This window comes from Neoarius graeffei, chromosome 3 (assembly GCF_027579695.1).
Source record: "Neoarius graeffei isolate fNeoGra1 chromosome 3, fNeoGra1.pri, whole genome shotgun sequence".
In the NCBI taxonomy this organism is placed as follows: domain Eukaryota; kingdom Metazoa; phylum Chordata; class Actinopteri; order Siluriformes; family Ariidae; genus Neoarius; species Neoarius graeffei.
Window position 1 is genome coordinate 99426768 of NC_083571.1, and position 22308 is coordinate 99449075.

The 22308-nt window shown below is 39.7% G+C and overlaps 1 protein-coding gene across 1 annotated transcript in view; it reads right to left on the bottom strand.

Moving 5' to 3' along the window:
- Positions 1-22308, bottom strand: part of trmt6 (tRNA methyltransferase 6 non-catalytic subunit) — a 50492-nt gene that overhangs the window by 22491 nt on the left and 5693 nt on the right. The window contains exons 2-6 of the mRNA XM_060917761.1: positions 21141-21271; positions 20942-21051; positions 14822-14913; positions 14647-14730; positions 14408-14532 (exon numbers count right to left, since the gene is read on the bottom strand). Coding sequence (XP_060773744.1) covers positions 14408-14532; positions 14647-14730; positions 14822-14913; positions 20942-21051; positions 21141-21271 — 542 coding nt within the window. The remainder of the gene's footprint in view (positions 1-14407; positions 14533-14646; positions 14731-14821; positions 14914-20941; positions 21052-21140; positions 21272-22308) is intronic.

Genomic DNA, 22308 nt, shown 5'->3' on the forward strand with positions numbered 1-22308 from the left:
ACCACAAACCCGGAAGAAGGAGAAGAATTATGAATTACGAGAATTTCTGAAGCCTTATGCGCCTCGCCTCATCTATACGCTCTTGCCAGTATCTGTAAGCGTTGTCGGTGACAACAAGCCACAGCACCAAGACCAGCAACACTAACGACTCCATGTCCTCCATGTTTATTGTTTACTATTCAGGTCGTGAGACTACCGCTTAAAAGGTCACTGATGTCACTGTTTGCGCTGCTTAACGACATCACCTGACGTCCACCCACTTTCGCTAACTCCACCCAATGTGTCCACCCACTTCCAGCCAGCACGGTTCAGCGCGGTTGTAGTCGAAATGCAACTCCAACAGCCCCGCTCAGCCCGACTCAGCACGGCACGGCTCAGCCCGACTCAGCCGCGTTTGTAGTGGAAAAGCGGCATAACATGACTGGGTATAAAAAGAGCATCTTGGAGTGGCAGCGGCTCTCAGAAGTAAAGATGGGAAGAGGATCACCAATCCCCCTAATTCTGCGCCGACAAATAGTGGAACAATATCAGAAAGGAGTTCGACAGTGTAAAATTGCAAAGAGTTTGAACATATCATCATCATCTACAGTGCATAATATCATCAAAAGATTCAGAGAATCTGGAAGAATCTTTGTGCGTAAGGGTCAAGGCCGGAAAACCATACTGGGTACCCGTGATCTTCGGGCCCTTAGACGGCACTGCATCACACACAGGCATGCTTCTGTATTGGAAATCACAAAATGGGCTCAGGAATATTTCCAGAGAACATTATCTGTGAACACAATTCACCGTGCCATCCACCGTTGCCAGCTAAAACTCTATAGTTCAAAGAAGAAACCGTATCTAAACATGATCCAGAAGCACAGACGTCTTCTCTGGGCCAAAGCTCATTTAAAATGGACTGTGGCAAAGTGGAAAACTGTTCTGTGGTCAGACGAATCAAAATGTGAAGTTCTTTATGGAAATCAGGGACGCCGTGTCATTTGGACTAAAGAGGAGAAGGACGACCCAAGTCGTTATCAACGCTCAGTTCAGAAGCCTGCATCTCTGATGGTATGGGGTTGCATTAGTGCGTGTGGCATGGGCAGCTTACACATCTGGAAAGACACCATCAATGCTGAAAGGTATATCCAGGTTCTAGAGCAACATATGCTCCCATCCAGATGAGGTCTCTTTCAGGGAAGACCTTGCATTTTCCAACATGACAATGCCAAACCACATACTGCATCAATTACAGCATCATGGCTGTGTAGAAGAAGGGTCCGGGTACTGAACTGGCCAGCCTGCAGTCCAGATCTTTCACCCATAGAAAACATTTGGCGCATCATAAAACGGAAGATACGACAAAAAAAAACCTAAGACAGTTGAGCAACTAGAATCTTACATTAGACAAGAATGGGTTAACATTCCTATCCCTAAACTTGAGCAACTTGTCTGCTCAGTCCCCAGACGTTTACAGACTGTTGTAAAGAGAAAAGGGGATGTCTCACAGTGGTAAACATGGCCTTGTCCCAACTTTTTTGAGATGTGTTGTTGTCATGAAATTTAAAAATCACCTAATTTTTCTCTTTAAATCAGGGCTTTGAACCGGAATTTTTTTCCTATTGGTTCGTTCCGAACAGAAACGGAATTTTAACGTTTCCGGTTTTGGGTTCCACCATTAAATAGACGTTCCCGAACCGGTTAGAACAAAAAAATTTCGTTCCCGGAACGGTTAATTACGTTCCCTGTCAGCTGTTTAACAAATGGCTATAAAATTATGTCTCTGTCTCATCCAGCTTAAGCCAAATGTAGGCTAATTCTATTACAACCTTCATTAAATAAGACAAGAAATAATTCAAAACAATTATTTCAAATGTTGGTGATTTGGATTCTCAGTATGTCTTCCCATCTACACAAACAGAAAAAGTGCCAAAAATGAAAGAGAATTCGTTTAGTGTGTTACCAAAGGCTAGTCAGGCCCTATAGAGGGCTACCGCATGACGTCACCGTGCCGCGAGATTTTGTTAGGCGCCATATTGGAAGTACACATCTATGCAAGTACATACATTCATAAACTACAGCTGAAATGTAGCCAGGGCCGGTTCTGCCCTAATCTGGACCCGGGTGCAACATCGCGCAACCCCCCCCCAAAAAAACCAACAGTCTAAATCAGGACAACCATCACATAACTATAAACATTTTATATCAACTATTTTAACTAAATGGGCTATAATAAATAAGCCTGCAGGCAGCCACGGCGGGCTGCCTCAGAAAAGTAACCATTTGTCCTACCTTAAAACTCGTTTTGCTTTTTCTGCCTCCTTTTTTGTATTTTCAACCCTCCGTTTATTTTCTTTCCTTTTCTGAAAACCCGATTTGTGTCCAGACATTTTGTTCTGCTACCAACGAACTAACTCGTCAGGTCTCGTCTCTCGAGCCCGCGATGATTCCCGTGGGAAGGGCAACAACTGATACATTTTTACAAAACAGCCAATAAACAGCCAATAGGGAGGTTGCATCGTTCAGGCTCTTCTTTGCTCAGACACTCAGTAATGGAGACGTGATAGTAGTCCACCTTCCCGCTCTCTCCATTCAATCAGCGAACGTCACACAGGAAGTGAACCCCAGCGGGTCATAGAAACTTGCGCAGGAGAAGAATGACTATTTGTAGGCTACAGAAACTTTGAGGAACGAAATAAAAACCGGTATTAACCGGTTACCATTATTTTTAATAAGCGTTTCTATTCCGGAACATAAAAAATAATAAAGTTTCTGGTTTCGTTTCTGTTCCATGTGAAATAGAAAAAGTTCCCGGTTTTCGTTTTCGTTCCTTGAACCGGTTCAAAGCCCTGCTTTAAATGATGCATTTTCTCAGTTTAAACATTTGATATGTCATCTATGTTCTATTCTGAATAAAATATGGAATTTTGAAACTTCCACATCATTGCATTCCGTTTTTATTTACAATTTGTACTTTGTCCCAACTTTTTTGGAATCGGGGTTGTAAAATCATGCAGTTAAAACAATCATGTCCATTGTGTCAATTTGTACAAGTGGGTGTGACATGTGTAGATGACTGACATTGTTACTTGTGCTTAGCCTGAGGTCAATGAAAATAACTCCTGACCCAACTAGAATAATAACATTTTTTTTCGGTCCGGTTTCCATTAAATCCTGCGCTCTGATTGGCTGGCGAGAGTCCGTATCCTACGATACGGACCCCAGTTACGGACCCCGGTTATGGACCTCTGGCGACTCGCTTGTTCACAACAACAACAACAACAAACATAGTAGCATTTTTTGTCAACATTTACCTTTTTTTTATAAGATTTATTTAAAAGATTATCAAGAATCTTATAAATTTTTGCCAGCATTTAGGAGAATAGCGTTAATTTTACAGCATGGATAGCGATAACAGTATTCACAGCGAAAGCGAGCTTTACTACCCTGAGGGAGAAGAAATAAAAGAAAACATTTCAGGAGAAAGATAAAAACCTGTAACTGTTGCTAACGCTGAGCAAAAACATGGCTGAATCCTGAATGACTCAATTTTGTATAAATAGGGGACTACATAGGCGGCAAAATGTAGTTTTTTTCCTGCCATGGAAGTGCACTTGTATACCGAGGAGAAAGACATTTACATTACAGCCGTGAATGAGGATTCAAAACGGTGGCTTGGCTCAGTTTTCCCTTTCGGGCGCTCTCGTTTTCTGTTAGAATTTGGTAAAGAAAAAAAAGAAATATATTATTTACCAGCTTAAGGTCGGTCCATATGGTGAAATACCATGACCTCAGCCTTGAATACTGACCTCGGCCCAGAGGGCCTCGCTCAGTACTTTCAAGACCTCGGTCACGGTATTTCACGATACGGACCTCCCAGCTGGTAAATAACATGTCTTTTTACGTGCATCCCTCACTGCCATTTCTGCCTCAGGCTCTGGTCCTTCTTTCATTTCAGCTACTGAGGCTAATTTACTCTGTTCATTTTCCTTTTTGAATCAGAGCCTTCGAGCTCTCACTCTCACATTCAATATCAAATGTGTCTAGACTTTGGCTTTGATCTCGTCTGGGACATTTCCATCAAAAATCTGACACAGTCACAATGTTCATCACAGATATCAATGCCAGATTTTCAACAAAAACAGATAAGATGATGAGACAGATTTTCTGTTATTTTTTTTCCTTTCACTTTTGTAAACCATCATAAAACGCTATAAGGGGTCCACGCATGGGCGTAACCACCATAGGCACTGGGGGGACATGTCCCCCCCAATATTGGGAAAGTACCAATCTGTCCCCCCCAATATTTGGCGTATTAAATCAATATGAGACAAATAATATGCCATCCTGAACCATGGCTATAATGAATCCTTCACTTGTTATGTCCGATTTACTTTCAATTTAGGAAGCACAGAGAAACAACAACAACAAAAAAACCTTTGCGACCACCCCCTATGATTGTGCACTTGGGTCAGCCCATGTGGTTCGTTGGTTTGAAAATCCACTCAGTCGGACTGCCAGGTAGGCTGCTGGTGGACACATTCAAATGGCGGTAGCCGCAAAGAAAAGGACCGACCCATGGGCGTAAAAATGCGTATGGACGCGTCCATACCAATATTCAGCTGAGTTTAAAATGTCCATACCATTTTTGAATGGAGAAGCCGCGATGCGGGAAACACTGAATAAAAACACCAAACACGGTATCGCTTCCAGCTGATTTTCAGTTGTGAACAGACCTCTCAAAGACGGCTGACTATTGGTGGGGACAGCAGGTAAAAAAGCTTTATGAAGCTTTGATTGGCCCACCTCCCGTTGCCTTGACGTTGTTATGGTTTTTGATTGGCCCACCTCCCGTTGCCTTGACGTTGCTATGGTTTTTGATTGGCCCACCTCCCGTTGCCTTGACGTTGCTATGGTTTTTGATTGGCCCACCTCCCGTTGCCTTGACGTTGCTATGGTTTTTGATTGGCCCACCTCCCGTTACCTTGACGTTGCTATGGTTTTTTGTTGTCACTGGCTGTAAGCAGTAGCAAGCGGTAAAATCAGCATCCAGCTCGCTGCTACAGCAAAACAGCACACAGACAGTGATGTCGGGCAATAAAAGAAAATGTAAGGAGGACATAATATGACATTTTTGTCATATGATCCTGTAACAGCAAGGAGTTTCTGTTTGCAATCTCTCTCTCTCTCTATGTCTGTCTCTCTCTCTCACACACACTAATAAATGCTTGTAGGTAATGCTAAATCTCATCTCATTATCTCTAGCCGCTTTATCCTGTTCTACAGGGTCGCAGGCAAGCTGGAGCCTATCCCAGCTGACTACGGGCGAAAGGCGGGGTACACCCTGGACAAGTCGCCAGGTCATCACAGGGCTGACACATAGACACAGACAACCATTCACACTCACATTCACACCTACGGTCAATTTAGAGTCACCAGTTAACCTAACCTGCATGTCTTTGGACTGTGGGGGAAACCGGAGCACCCGGAGGAAACCCACGCGGACACGGGGAGAACATGCAAACTCCACACAGAAAGGCCCTCGCCGGCCACGGGGCTCGAACCCGGACCTTCTTGCTGTGAGGCGACAGCGCTAACCACTACACCACCGTGCTGCCCGGTAATGCTAAATGTTTACTTATATTTACTGTAACATCAAGGAGTTTCTGTTTGCAATCTCTCTCTCTCTCTCACACACACACACACACACACACACACACACTAATAAATGCTTGTAGGTAATGCTAAATATTTACTTATATTTACTGTAACAGCAAGCAGTTTCTATTTGCAATCTCTCTCTCTCTCTCTCTCTCTCTCACACACACACACACACTAATAAATGCTTGTAGGTAATGCTAAATGTTTACTTATATTTACTGTAACAGCAAGGAGTTTCTATTTGCAATCTCTCTCTCTCTCTCTCACACACACACACTAATAAATGCTTGTAGGTAATGCTAAATGTTTACTTATATTTACTTTTTTCTTGCTCACTGTTTGCATGTATATGCATATGTATATATGCATATGTATGTAACCTCTGCAATAAAATGTAAAAATGTGAAACAATTGTCACTTAACCCTTTCAACTTAATGAATAAACATTTTTGCAAAATGCACTACAACTACCAAAACTCTTCACACTTCTACCACCCGTACCTACATTACTTCCAGATTCTGAAATTGCAGTAACTCAAAAGGAAGCACATGATATTTCAAATGTGTGAAAATAGTAAAAGTTGTGTGAAAATGAAGCAGCAGCACATAATTTTGATTGATTGTGTTGTTGTATTTTGGGTAGGTCATCCACTACAGCGAAATTCATAGCAACTTCAATGTCCACTTTCTCTGTGTGATAATGTATTGCCCGTATACATGCAGATGTTAGCCTAAGTCTAAGACTGAGTGTACCTGGTGCTAAAAATCAAAATAACACAAAGGAATGGACAACCAATCATTTGTACAGTGTAGGCCACATTTCATGCGACAACCATGGCGCACTGGGGCGCTTGGCCAAATTATGTCCCCACCAATATCAACACCGTTTTTACGCCCTTGGAAGGACCAACGGGCTGACATTCGCCTTTTTTTCCAGACGAGTCACAGACATGATGAGTCTGTCACAGAGAGTCACAGGCATGATGGAGGAAGGGAACAGACAGAGACCTGCTCTGAAGATGAACTGGTAAAGAGCATTGTATTACGAGTCCTTAAAACAACTTTATTTTTAACCTCATCATAGGCTGCATGTCATCAGTAGGCTAGTAATAAGAGCATACTGTCCTTTAATTAAATGTAAATAAATTAAATAAAATTATCATTTTGGTCAGTCATTATAGAGGGATTTCACTGACGTCACCCGAAACTGGAAGTAAACAGACCCTGCGCCATATTGGAAGACCAACAAACTCGTGATTAGGGGGAAATAACGGCAGCGGTATGTGAACCCACGAGAATAAAGTGGAGTGGCAAACGACTTAAACAAACAAATCTGAGCTGTTTTATTTATGATTTATTGGCCCAACATTAGACTTGAAAGAAACCTGTGTGAGACTTGGCAAAAAACTGTGGATATAATGGATAAGTCTGTGCATGATCTGCGGACACTTTGAGGTAAGCAAACGCAAGAAATTCAGATTTAAAACATGCTAAACTGGCCCCAAGTTGATAACTGTATGAGGAGCAAGCCTCCCAGACTTCTACAATTTAATAATCATAATAATAATAATAATAATAATAATAATTATTATTATTTTAGGATGGTTTGGGGCTTGCTCTCCCTCCTATTATATAAATAAAGCATAGTTGTTGTGTAGGCATAGATCATAAATACATATGTATAATTTGGATAAATTAACCTAAATTATGGATACCTTAATAGTAGCAAAAAGTATTAATTTTTCAACTGAAAAGATATATTATTAAAAGATAAATATCAACAAGATTACCTTGGCCATAACTATATGTAGGTTATTCTTAACAACAGCTGTAATATCATGAACCAAGCCACTAACAACATAATTGTAAGCCTGTAGCCCTTTGTAGGCCTTCAAGTCATCAGCAGTGTAGGCACTGGGTGTAAACAACACATAGTTTACAATGTCTGGGTAGCAAACAGATGGCAGAATTGGTGTCAGGTCCTCCTTATGTTTCCATTCTCCCTTGCCCTGAGCCTTATCATATGGGTCAAACCCATCAATCACAGCCAGTTTCTCCACATACCGTGCCCTTTCTGCAGCTGGTAATGTACTCACATAACCAGACTTATCAGCCATCGTGTCACTTCACTCTCGCTCGTAGTTTGTTTTGTATGTATATACTTGAGGTCTTCCAATATGGCGCCCTAACAAAATCTTGCGGTACGGTGACGTCATGCGGTAGCCCTCTATTCTTGAACGCCTCCATATTTTTGGGCCATTTATTTAGATAAAGTCAATATATTTTCTACAAAGTTCTATGTTGTTTTGACCTATTAACCAGGGTAATGCTCCTTTCTATTGCTTTGGTAGCCATTTTTTTGTAGCAATCTGGCATTTCTGCATTTGTTTGAAATGTGTTTGTGTGTGTGTGTGACTAGCTCTGGTGTGACAGATTTTCATGCAATGTTTTACATGTTTTTTGTATGTTGTATTGCGTTACATGTTTTGCAGTTGCACATTCTGTTTTGTGTTTTGCCTGATACACAATAAAAAAAAAACAAGATATAAATGTTAACATGTTCATTGGTAATTGTATTCATCAAAACAATGTTCTAGATAAGCACATCTTTATCAATAGGCCCATATAAAAATTGCACGAAATGCACTTAAAAATATTTTGGGAAGGGCTCAAATTTGGACCCCCCCAATATTTATACCATGGTTACGCCCTTGGGTCCACGCAAATGGCACTTTACACATGATTGGTCAGACTGTGTTGATTACTTTTCTATAACAGCCGGCCTGACAGTGCTGCCTGCTGCAATTCAAATCAGATGTTGATCTCAATGCACTTATTATAACACACTCTGGTTTCTATAGTAACAACGTGCACAGGGGCTTGTAAAGCAGATACTCCACATAATCAGATTCTTCTTTAAAGTGCACGCAATTGTTAATATTATTAATAAGTTTTCTCTGAAGAGACATTTATTTAGCATTTTTGGAAGTCTTGTCAGTGGTTTGTAACAGTTGGAGGTAAAGCTGTAGCTTTGCTTTCTGACGAAGTCTTTAAGATGGAGGGCTTTTATGAGTTCTCAGTAACATGACAAGCTGAATTCTTCAAGAGAGAAGGAAAAAAAACAAAGAGGTTACTGAGGTAACAACTGTTTATATCTTCTAAAAATAAGTGCCAACATGAAATAACTTGAGTTCAGAAAAATTACTGAACTAAAAACCAGAACGTCAAGGACGTGGTAGCTCATCTAGCCTGCCATCAAAACAACCATGACGACCAAAACATCAAACAGAACTGAGACGTCACGATGTGAGACAGGACCAACCTTCACGACAAATTGTTTACAACAGGAAATCAACAACGGACTAAAATTTTGCTCCCCAAGGCAAGATCAACCCAAAACGTGGATCAGAACTGAATTCGCATGATAAATGAGAGGGGAGATACAACTCGAGTCAGAAGAAAATTTGTTAAGTTGTCCTAATTACTAATTTGTTTGCAAAAAAAAATTGACAATGCAACGACCAAGTGTTGTACAGAAGTTCGAGTTCTTTCAAATAAAACAAACAATCAGAACTGAAATCCACTGAGAACTGACGGAGGAGACACGATTTAACAGAAAATAAACAAAGTTGTAAACAAATTGTTTACAACACGAAAAACAACAAAACAAATGACCACGTTTTGTTCCTCAACGTAAGATCTACCCAAAATATCAATCAGAATTGAAATCGGATGAGAAATGAGAGAGGGGTGATACAATTCTAGTGAGAGGCCTGAAAAATTCGTTAATTTGGCCTAATTACTAACTCGTCAGCAAAAAATTTGACAAAACAACGACCAAGTTATGTGCGCAGTGATGAGTTCTTTCAAACAAAACAATCGGAACAGAAATCCATGGAGAACTGATGGAGGAGATAGGATTTAACTGAATTGTGGATGATGGACGGATATGGAATCAATTTTGTGCCAAAATGTTCATACAATACTTTTGAAATATCAAACAAAAACGACAAATCAAAATACAAAAAAAGAAAAAAAGAAGTCAATTTTTTTAGACTGGCAAACAAATTATTCATGTAATCGTGCAAAATATCAGTCTATTACTCTTCAGTAACCTTTTATTTTTGTTCCGCATCTTTCTCAGTTTTGTTTGACGTAGTTTATCTTGGTTGCGATTCCAGCTTTCTCGTTTGCGCTCCCTGACTTTTTTGCTTGCAGTTTTGGCACAAACTTCACGTGTGGGCGGGCTGTCCAGGAATGCATTCCCATTGGCTAACTTGTGCTTGACTGACAGCTACGCTCAGCCATTCCCTACTCGGATTCTGGCGGACTGTTTGACGAGTGACCGATCCATTGACGGTAAACAAGGATCGAGTGGACTTCAGTGGCGACTATGATACTGAATTAATTCAACAAAGTGTAAATTCAATATCATAGTCGCCACTGGAGTCCACTCGATCCTTGTTTACCGTCAATGGATCGGTCACTCGTCAAACAGTCCGCCAGAATCCGAGTAGGGAATGGCTGAGCGTAGCTGTCAGTCAAGCACAAGTTAGCCAATGGGAATGCATTCCTGGACAGCCCGCCCACACGTGAAGTTTGTGCCAAAACTGCAAGCAAAAAGTCAGGGAGCGCAAACGAGAAAGCTGGAATCGCAACCAAAATAAATTACGTCAAACAAAACTGAGAAAGACATGGAACAAAAATAAAAGGTTTCTGAAGAGTAATAGACCGATATTTTGCACGATTACACAAATAATTTGTTTGCCAGTCTAAAAAAGTTGACTTTTTTCTTTTTTTTGTATTTTGATTTGTCGTTTTTGTTTGATATTTCAAAAGTATTGTATGGACATTTTGGCACAAAATTGACTCCATAGACGGACGCCATGCCATGGTAATAGATCATCAGCCTTACGAGTGAACAAACAGTCCTATAAAGGGACAAAACGTTCACTGTGCCGACTTTTAATAAATAAAAAGCGTTTAGCACTGGCTAACTGCTGTACTACGAGAGGAGTAAAACAGTTTAGGATGTGCCGTTATTGGATAATAAGCAACTTTAGAGTGGTAACTGTAACTCCGTATTGCGCCACATCACATCACCACATTCTTAATTATTTTCCCATAACAGCATGCCAGCAAGAGATTAGTTTCTTTCTTAGAGTTTATTTTGTTACATTCATAATTTAAACCAAGTGCAATGTGTTGCAGTGTAGCACATAATTAAAATAATAAATAAATAAATAAATAAATAAAAGGTGTGGTGTTTGAATCAATTAATTTAAAAAAATATTAGAGTGCCGGCTACAATTATCGACACCTTTTCAGATTTACCAATAAAAAACAATTTTACAAAAGGTGAGTGTCAGTTACAATAGTTATTACTGGTTAAATCAATCACCCAGAAGATCCCCTTCGTCCTTGGATCTTGTCATCTGATGATGGAGCTCGTTAGCTGAGATGGAATTTTTTTAGCACGATCAGCAATTTGAGGAAAACCTGGACGTTATCATCGCAGGTAAGCATGGTGGAAAGATCATGGACATGTTTTTACTTATCAAATTCACTGATATTTCATAATCTTCTTGTCAAAACCTACTTTGTTCCTTACTCTTTCATTTGACAGTCGCCATTTTATATCTAAACGCGTGTTTGAGAAGTCACTTGAGGTGTCGATAATAGTGATCACTTTAGAGACAAAAGTGGAGCAAAGAAAAAAATCCTGAACTTTTGAAAGTCAAATTAAGATGGGGGGCAACGTCCCTCGAAAAAATTTTAATAACATAACATGCAAAACCCTGCATTCTAGTGCATTTTAGTACTTATTTTCACTAAAACAAGTTATAACTTTTAAGCCTTTTTCTTTCATGTACATTAATGATTAACATGTCAAAAACATCAAATTTAATTCCCCTGGTTAATGAGTAATTTTCAGGAGTGCATTTAGAAAACGCAGTGATTTTCCTGCCTACACAGTTCATTACTTTGAAAAAAATCAGACAGTTGAAGGTAAACTCAGCAAAATCCCAAAACAGTGCTGTTAAAAAGTAAAGGTCTGTTAGAGTTTCTAAAGCTTTCAGGTTTCAATGTTGGGGACATTGAGCCTCGTTTATCAATCTTTTAGTAGAGTTGTGCGTTTGCATAAGCTAAAGTGAACTAAACATTTCCAATTCAGATTTATGCGAGTTGAAGCCAATTGTTTACATTAGTTCGGATTGTCTGTAAATTTAAAACATACCAATGAATACCAAATTTCTCATATAAATCAGAGGCATAGCTAGGATTTTTCAGGGTGTGTGTGCGTGTGTGCGTGTCAGTCACACACTGACTGGCAGCCTGAGTGCATTATGTAACAAAAAATAATTACCATTGCTAGTTTTAGGCAGCTTAGAAACCAGCTCTTCCATTATTGCTGTTTCTTCCACGTTTTCTTGATGTTGTGTTCTAGAAACGGCACTAAAACTTGGCTTCGAAGCCACAAAATGCAACTTTGATGGAAAAGAATATCTAATAAATTGCTTACCTCTCTTCACATCGAAAGAAGGAGGAAAGTTTCGCTTGTTTTGACATGGCGAATTATTAACACAAGAGGAAATACTTGAATACTTGTAATTCGCAAGTAAAAAGACTGCAGCTACACTGGCAGCTTGAATATGCTTTCAAGTGCGATTGTGTTGTGCTTGCGCAGAACAGTGTCACAGTCCTGCACGCCTTAGCTCGTGCACCTGAAGGCGCGCCTTCGAGCTCCGGCACGTGCGCCGTTAACAAAAGAACACCTGTCTTTAATCAATGAACTACGGTATGTTTGGGCTATTTAAGGACTGCGCCCAGGCAAGGACGATGCAAAGTATTACGCCGCGTCTAGGAACGCGAAAAATCCGAAAAATAAATTTCTCCATTAGGGAAACCGGAGATTTAAGAGTTTTGTCAAATATCCGGATTTCCAGGTAAATCCGGAAGACTTTCATCTATATCACTTTCACCGGTGTCCACCATTATCGACACCCTGTGGAATGAAGTAACATTTACAACTGTTATGGATCGATCTTTGCGTAACATTGTTGAAGTTGATGAAGTACTTTAAAAAAATAAAAGTGCTGTGATTTATAATAATTTTTATTTTCTGATTCATAACAGAATGGAATGTTTATAGAGTATTTGGAATCCTATTGCAATAAATAGAATTAGACCAGAATTAAATTCTTAGCATAAAAAAAATTATATGCTTGAAATATTCAGATTTTTCTATTCCATTCAGAAAATATATGAGTGATTCCACGCTTATGGGTACTGAAATGGGGACATGAACTTATTCACCTAAAACCATTTCTTTTTTTACCATCAGGTCACAAAACATGTAATCTTTAATGAATGATATGTTAAAAGATAACTTTAATTTTCTGAGATGTAATAAAAACATATGTATATGCCAAAGTCAAGCCTATGAGTTCCAAAATGATGTCTGTTACATTACTTCTGTTACGATTGTCCATCTCGCGTCTGTTACAAATTAATTACAATCTAGCTATATACCATGTTAATCTTATTGAAAGAATGTGTATGTTTATTCTACTACACATGTTTATTAATTATATTTGCTAAAACATCACCTTCCTATGTTTCAAAAAGTAATTCTACATTGTTAAAATTGAGAATATATATGTCCACAACACTTCTGTTACGTTCTGACTTTGGCATATAAATATGTTTTTATTACATCTCAGAAAATTAAAGTTATCTTTTAACATATGATTCATTAAAGATTACATGTTTTGTGACCTGATGGTAAAAAAAAGAAATGGTTTTAGGTGAATTTTTAAAAATAAGTTCATGTCCCCATTTCAGTACCCATAAGCGTGGAATCACTCATATATATATTTTTGCAGTTTGTTGTAAATATCTACCACGTATTACAATATCAGTAGACATTTTATATTTTGGTTCGAGGAATGACATGCGACCTTTGACCTGGATTTTCATGCAGTTACAACGCCAATTGCCTGTTGACATTTATTGGTAAACTACAAAACTAGAAATTAATACAAACAACGACGAATGATAAACAAAATGTGATCTACAAAAATACTTAAAGTGGAACAAAAAGATTTTCTGACGCAGGTTAAACGTTACCAGTTCATTTGTTTACAAACATTAGAATTACTTCCTCATTTACGTAAAGCACCGACATTCAGATATTTATATAAAAGATATTTTGTATGAAATATAAATCTACGTAAAACAAACTTTAAATAAAAAAAAAAAAAAAAAAGTAGTTTTGGTAACTTAATACCACATACCGATTATTTTTTAATAAATAATCATCTGGATGTTGATAATTGTGGAACAGTGTCAATAACTGTGGACAAAGGTGTTGATAATTGTGGAACGGTGTCACGTGATCTGATAGGCTAAGTAATCTGGAATCAACTCATTTTTTTCCAGTGGAAGTTTGAGTAATTATTCATGCACAATTTACGTATTGAAAGTCTTTTCTACTTTTGCAGTGGCCAAAAGATCGTTAAGGTTTCGATAATTGTAGCCGCCGCTCTAGCATTAACTATTAAAAATCAATCTTGTGTCTATAGGATAAACAAAAATTCCATTCAAAAGTCACTGCAGATATACTTCTTTGTGTCCAAAAGTGTAGTATAGTATGCAAGGTTTTTTATTTTTATTTTATTCATAATGAAACTTATGTGCTGTTGAGAATTACTTTAATATCACTTGCAGGTCCCTATTAAAAAAACTGGAAATCTGCCTTTACCTCCCATTCTCTCCATAACAGAACCAAGGACGAGTCCAGCACACGTCTCCAACACAATGATCTTACTTCCAGCATGAATGTTCCCCAGAGTCAGCATCTGAGCCAAAGTGTCATATCTCAGGTGACTGCAGAGGAAATAAAATGACTATTAAGAGAACATTACCTATAAAGCCGTCCTATACAACACTAACAAACTCAAGGTTTAGTTTGATCTTAAAAAGTTTACTCTGAGGACACACCAAATTTTTCCAGGTTCTCGGCCATGGTACATCATTGCCAGGATACGGGAGGTAGGCTTCAGTACTGCGATACTGCTCTCATACCTGTCGGCACGTTAAGTAGATTATAAGACCACCAAACAGAAAAGAGTACTATTTATTAACCAGATATCAGCTTTTTTTTTTTTAAACTTACTTTTTCTTTTTCTTCTTGATGTATTTCTCCTGAGCAAATTCAGTTTTATCTCTGAATGTTGTACTGTTGTTTATGAGCTGCTGAATTATTTCCTGATGAGCAAAAATGACATAATAAAACAAAATACCTTTGCACTTAAAACTCAATGTTTAGTACAATTAGAGATAACCAACACTTACAAGCTAACTTATGAGCAATAACTGCAAAAACGTTAATCTGCATTTACACGGTCGGAAAAAAATCCAATTTCTTAAAGCTAGATGGCCTTTCGAGTTCAGAAAATTGATGAAATTTAGTTCCTTTTGAAATTTTGGTCACTGTGAGATGTTTTTTTTTCTGTAATATCTAAATAAAAAACAAACAAAAAACAGGCCATTCTGTGGCTAGGAAGTTATTTAATTTGAAGGGATTCCTTAGCAAATAATGTGCATGAAATCGCTCGCTTCACGCAGTTAAGCAGACAGAGGAAGTCCGTGTGCGCATGCGCAAGTTTACCTTCTTCTTCTGCTTCTTTTGGGTTTTACGGCAGCTGGCATCCACAGTGTTGCATTACTGCCATCTACAGGTTTACCTTGACCGTGCACTGACAGTTCCATCATTCTGTCGCTAAACGAACAGCTGATCACACCGAGGTGCTCGCTGACCACCGATATTTATTAGTTTGGTCCTGCATTTCCTTTCCTTCACAACATATCTTCTCACTTTCCTTTACTGTAGTCAATCTTTCACGTTGCATTCGCACACATGTCCTCCATTTTTCTCTCCTGTTTCAAATTTGTATCCCACAATGCCTTGCGCAAACGGGGAAAGCCCACCACGTGATGCATGACGTAGTATCTTGTACTGGGTCATGGTGAAGCAGGAAAAAATAGCGGAGAATTTAGGGCCATGTGGCCCTAAATTCATTAATTGTTCTATTAAAAAACTATTAAAATTGGAAGTCCGTGATTCAAATTCAGTAGCTTTTGGTCCATGAAACAAAAATAATTGGGTGTCAGGGAAAAATTTTTTTATGACCTACATTTGAAAAATGTGAAAGGCAGTCTAGCTTTAAATCTGTTTAGATTGTAATCACATTCACTCACACTCTCAGACTGCTGGTTATTATAGAAATCCAAACAGGTGCACACTAAAGGCCAATTTATGCTGACAACCGAGTCCTCGCAGATAGCGTCGCAGATAGCGTCTGCGTAGCCCCCCCCCTTCGCAGACGCTCTGTGCGCACCTCCCAAAAATTGTGACCACCGCAGAAGCCTCGCAGACAGTGTCGCAGACAAGAGGGCTCTGATTGGTCCACTCTACATCCGCTGTACACGCACTTCCGCTTCCCTACTTTCCCGGTTTGGTTTGTTTTCACGACCGCCATTTTTAAAAACACGAGCGAAGATGGAGCAGCACGAACAGCGGTTGATCGAGGAAGTGAGGAAATACGTACATCTATACGACTCCAGTTCTAGTCATTATAAGTAACCAGAGGATAAACACTCCACTAACCACACCCACCAACTACTCCTAGTGATTTCGCGACTTCGCGCCCCCTTGCGTTGTGGCGGTGAATAACATCGCGCACGCCTATTACTCCCCGCTCAACGATAAATTACAACTGTCTGCGAAAAGCTGTCTGTGAAAGCCTTGTCGCAAGAGCATACAGAGGCCCTAAGTAGGTGAAAGTTGGCTAGTTAACTATATACAAGCACGCAAATTATGCCATGGATAATTTTTAACACGGGACCAATATCTAGTCATGGCTCCCAAAATATTTAGGGAACAGATGGGTTTTAAACAAACAAAGAAGACAGGCCATCTCCTCACTGGTTCTATGTTCAGTTATACCAGGGTTCTAACTAGACCAAAATATCAGCATAGTGGCACGAGTCATAACAGCCAGGGGTCCAGGGGCCGCCTTAGGCCCCCGAATGCTCACAGGTCCTACAGGCTTTGAGATGCATTCTAGTGCGTTTCCTGGCACTTGCAGGCCTCCCTGAAATTCACTCTTTATGGTTATATTAATGAGATTTTTTTTTTTTGCTAAAAGTTGCTGTGATTGTTTCTGATTGAAGACTTACTGTAATTAATATTCAACTATATTACTGACATATTTTTGGAATAAGAATAAAACAACCAGTTGATGATCAAGTGTCAGCTTTATTTTCAGCTTCAGCTGTTCAATTACAATCCATGACTATCCAGATCTAACTCAGGGACTGGCACAGATTAAGTGCATGGCGTGTAAGCGCCTCAACAAGGATGGCACTTTACCCCGAACACAGCATAAGTGAGGAGGTAAACCAGACTAGCATGATCAGTCACAATCTCCACACGGAACTACTCGGGCAGCAATGCACTGGGCGCTTACATGGACGGGGAGTGGAGTATGTCCGAATGTAGAATATTCGCATAATGGGGCGTGGTCACCGCCGCGTCAGGATAACAATACAAAATTAAACAAAAGGCCACATTTTCAAGATTGACAAGTCTTTTTATTCGTGTAGCGGCAACTTTTACAGGCGTGTCGGCAATATCGTTCAGGGCTTTCCCCAGAAAAAACATCAGAGTGGTGCTACTGATGTGGAGCAAAGCCTGTAAAGGCCTTGCCTGGTCTGGAGGGTCCCAAAGGCTGCTGGGGGATCCGGGGGCATGCTCCTCTGGAAAATTTTGAAATTAGAGACTTCAGAATGGTGCATTCTGGCAGCATCTTGGGCTGATTTAGGCACAATTCAACATTACTAAATTTGCTGGTTTTTTTTTTACCTTGTCAAATATGCAAGGGGCAAAATTTAAAAGATAAAATTAGATTTGAAATGAAAACACTTGGTAGCACGCCTCTTCATTTTCCAATTCCAGGATGCCAGGAACAGAATCGAGGTCAAATCATGCAACAGCGCCATCTAGTGACCAGCACCTACAACATGATTTTCTGTCTGGTTGTGAATGGCAGTCAGTGCATGCAGCGAAACCCTTTATTTTCACTTCTGAGTTGAGTACCAGGATAGTCTAGACCTATATATGACAATATCCTCCTATTTCTATAGTTATTACCCATTTTCAGAAGGGAATAGGAGATATTTAGGGGTGGAAAGTACTCTGCATTGCTCAATTTACGGTATTGATTTTTTTTTTTTTTTTTTGGTGTGCAAATGACAGTGTGGCGGAGAGCCGCGTATCCACGCTTTGGGGAAAGCTGTTGTGGGAGTTGCAATAAGGAAACATGGCGTATTCGCCCGATACGCTGAAAAGGCCTAGTTACAACCCTGTTATACTTCTCTTTGCCCTGCTTTAATTCAGCTTTGCATCTACATTACAGTACAAACATCAAGAAAGCTCAAAATGTCACATCCCCCCCCCCCCAAAAAAACCCCACCCACAACCAGAAATCCAGTTTCATTCAGCAAACTGACCCATATGTCCAAAAATCCATTCATTCTTTCATCTTCAGTGACCACTTTATCCTGGTCAGGGTGGTCTGTCCAGGGAACACTCATTTCTACCTGGTGGCAAGTGATCTTAGCCAATCCACCTACCAGCATATTTTTGGGAGGTGGGAGGAAACATGTACAGACCCAGGAAGAACATGTAAAATTCTATACGGACAGTAACCCGAACTTAGCATTGAACCAGAGCCCCTAAAACTGTGAGGTGGCAATGCAAGTCACTGTATTACAGTCTAGGTCTAACACGCAGAAATCCAAGTGAAATTTTTTAAATTACATGCAAAATTTGACTTTTTTCCCGTTCAGACCATAGACTTGGCAAGCAAACTGTGCAGCCGTGTTTTACACGGCCAATTCTCAAAAAACACGGCCATAAATCCCCAAACACGGCCTATAAATCTTATACTCAACCATGCTAACCAAAATTTTGTTGTTTTGTGAAGTAATTTTGTGCATTTCTGTGGATATTTTTGTTGACGGTCAGCGGTTTCCCTATATCTTTCCATATATGGAAATTAAATCAAGAAAATCAAATTTAACGCCAAAAAATGTAGCGCTCAGACTTTAAAATGAGGCTTGAATGGAAGCAAAATACTATGAGTTTTGAGAGCTTCGCCGGTGAAGCTCGGCAGGTTTAGAATGAGTAGGTCATGTATTTAGATAAATATCTTCACGAGTTTTTTTTATCATACAAGCATGATAAACATACTTACAGAAACTTTATACTTTACACTTTCCTATGTGCCCACTGCCAAATAATATTATAGTTTTTAAATGACCTAGATTAGATGAAACATAAAACTTGTCACCTTCCTCAGTCACACCAGACTCAGCGCGCTCAGGGCCTACTTCCACATTTTATAAAATGTGCCGATGGTAACGGCACGATACTCACTTTCACTCTTTTGGCTTCGATTGGTTTCTATTTCGCCAAGATTTACATGATCTTAAATAGTACTTTCATAAATTACCATTATTATTGAATTTTTTTTGTATTGTTTACAGTATTTACATTTCAAATAACTACAGGAAAATTTCCTTTCATTCGTAACTTAATTTCACTTATTTTTAACTCCTGTTTATTGCACTTTTTAACAGAATTAAAATGATTCCTAACATTTTGTGATGTAACATTTGCATTATGTACATTTTGCAAAATCAAAACTTGTTAAAGGTATCTATTATTTTCAGTTGTGTGTATTTCATAATACTAATCTTCACATTTGGCTGAATCTCAGGCCCTGTCCACACGGCAACGGCTTCAGGTGAATCTGATAAAATTGTTTATCGTTTCGCCCTGGTGCCCCAAAACGAAATCTTTTGAGAACGGATTCCAGAGTGGAAAAATCTGGCAACGGCCCCGTTGCGAAGTCGTCTGGATGAGTAGAACGGATTTGTTTACGATGACGTCACAACCACATGACTGTCAGTGCTTCATGCCGGGTAGAAGTGTAACGAACTCGATGCGAGTTGTCAACAAATCCTATAACTTGGTTCATGAAACGCGCTTACAAAATATTTTCACTGTGAATATTTATTGTGTAATGGTGCAAAGTGAGAGAGAGAGAGAGAGAGAGAGAATAGCCCTTAGGGCAGAGTCTTTAGTCCAAACACTGCGGAAGTACTGAGTATAACCAAACCGCGCACCGCCCGTGCGCTTTCCAAAAACAAAAACAATCCCGCCAGCAAAAATAGGGAAAAAAAAGGAGCGATCTCACCTCTTCAGATGTTGGTTTAAGTCCGACAATGCATTCCTTAAAAAGGGCGTAGAAGAACAAAGTAATCCATCAACGTGTAGCATTCAATTTATTCCAGACCATTAAAGAATTCTGGAGGATATCAGAATGTTGGCGTACTGGCTTCCATCTACCCCCATTCATTCCTCTTTCCGCATCTTTCGTTTTACGCTACTGATTAATAATCAAAACTTTGTGGCTGATGCTACAGAAGAAGGGGTTTATGTGCATGCGTCTACTTCTTCTATTGTTCTGGTGTCTCCGATGGGACCGTCTTACAGCGCACGTAGAGGTGTGGCATGTGTATTGCATCGTTTTCAGCAAGCGTTGCGTTGCCATATGAACCTGAAATTTTACTGATCCGTTGCCCATGTGGACGCGATATTTAAAAAAAAAAATCTCGTTGCCGTTGTCGTGTGGATGTAGCCTCATTTGTTCTCTTTGTTGTATATAGTAAAGATGTATTCTGTGTAATAGGACTTGATTGCAGCAATTTGGTTTTTTTTGTCTTAAGTGCACTAGAGATTATAATTTAAGGTTTCTGTTTTTATTGCAGGAATTTGTACAAGATTTTACTGATAATTAGTGATTTGTAAAGTTATGATTAATGAATAAGAAACCACATTTAAAACTTTGCTATAACATTTCATTAAGTTAGTAAATAAAATTTGTGTTAAATGCCTAATAAAATATAATTCACACCTAAAATTAATACCTTCTTTCATTTCTTTTTAAGGCTCAATTGCAGCTCCAGAAGTCACGAGATTGCACTGAAAAAGATTAAATTTTCAAAAATATCCCCCCCGGGTCATGACCAAGTTACACTCCCTACTTTCAGAAAAGCACTCCCAACCTTCCCAATCCTGGCTAAGCCCCTGGTTCAGACTGCTGAAATATGCCATCATTTGGTCTCAAATGCCGGTCTCAACAAACTATTTAACTGGAACACAAACCTGGCCCTTCATTCCCTGCTCTTTGAGTGATTCAATATCCTCTCTGGTCAGTTTCTGCGATTTGCCATCATCTACGATGTGTCTGTTGTCTTGGCCTGCTTCTTTGGCCTCTGTGAAAAGAGAACAACCAACGATAACACACAGCACGCCACTTTCTGACAGATTTAGTACATAAACGAAACCGGTTTCTTGTAATCACCTGTGGAGTCTTCAGTGTTCGTTGGCTTTCGTAGACGGAGTTTTCCTCCAGCGTCCACTTCAAAAGTGGAGCCGTACAGTTCCCCAATAACAGCATCCAAAAACATCCACTGTTTCTCAAAAACGATCTTCCTGAGAAACAAAAGCAGAACGTCTATAATTTGTAAGGTGTAGACAGTGCAGCAAAATCCTGACTCGGGTTTTGTCTCACTAAAGACCACAATGGTAAGAAAAATACTTCAACTTCAACAATAAATACAGCAAACAAAACAGGAAATCAGAGTTGGCAAATTAATGGCTTTGCTGCTAGATTTTGCAACTTTTTAGATTCCTTTATTGACAATTTTTTAAAGTGACCCAGGTCGACGTGTTAAAAAGATGAATAGTATCCTGTGGAGCTAGAATAACACCTAGGTACTTGAATCACATGCTGTATTGCCCGCTGCCTCATGCCTGTGAAGGAGAACGAGATAGAAAAAACACTGCTCGCTAATGTTTACACTTGGGTACGGAAATGGCTGAAGTTTATCCTCATTATAATATAATGAGCGAGGTCACAAACATGGCAGAACCGGCGGCCTCTGACTCAGAAGCGAGCGCTCAAGAGCCTTCAAGCTCACAGCGGTGTTTAGATTTGGAATATTTCCCCCGACACGTAGTGATGTGCAGCTTAGCCTACTTAGCATCTTAGACATTTTCTTTTCAATTAAACAATCTTTTAAACAGTGCCATAGCCCATACCATGTATCATTAACTTGTCCACTACAGAGTAAGCGGGGTGCGGTATCGTTTTTGGTCGGGTTTCTTTGTTAGTAACATTATGGGAAAATGGCTGGACCAAGCTTCATGAAATTTTCAGGATAGGTGGGCATTGGTCTCAAATGCCGCTTTTCCACTACAAACGCGGCTGAGTCGGGCTGAGCCGTGCCGTGCTGAGTCGAGCTGAGTGGGGCTGTTGGAGTTGCATTTCGACTACAACCGCGCTGAACCGTGCTGGCTGGAAGTGGGTGGACACATTGGGTGGAGTTAGCGAAAGTGGGTGGACGTCACGTGATGTCGTTAAGCAGCGCAAACAGTGACATCAGTGATCTTTTAAGCAGTAGTCTCACGCCCCGGATAGTAAACAATAAACATGGAGGACATGGAGTCGTTAGTGTTGCTGGTCTTGG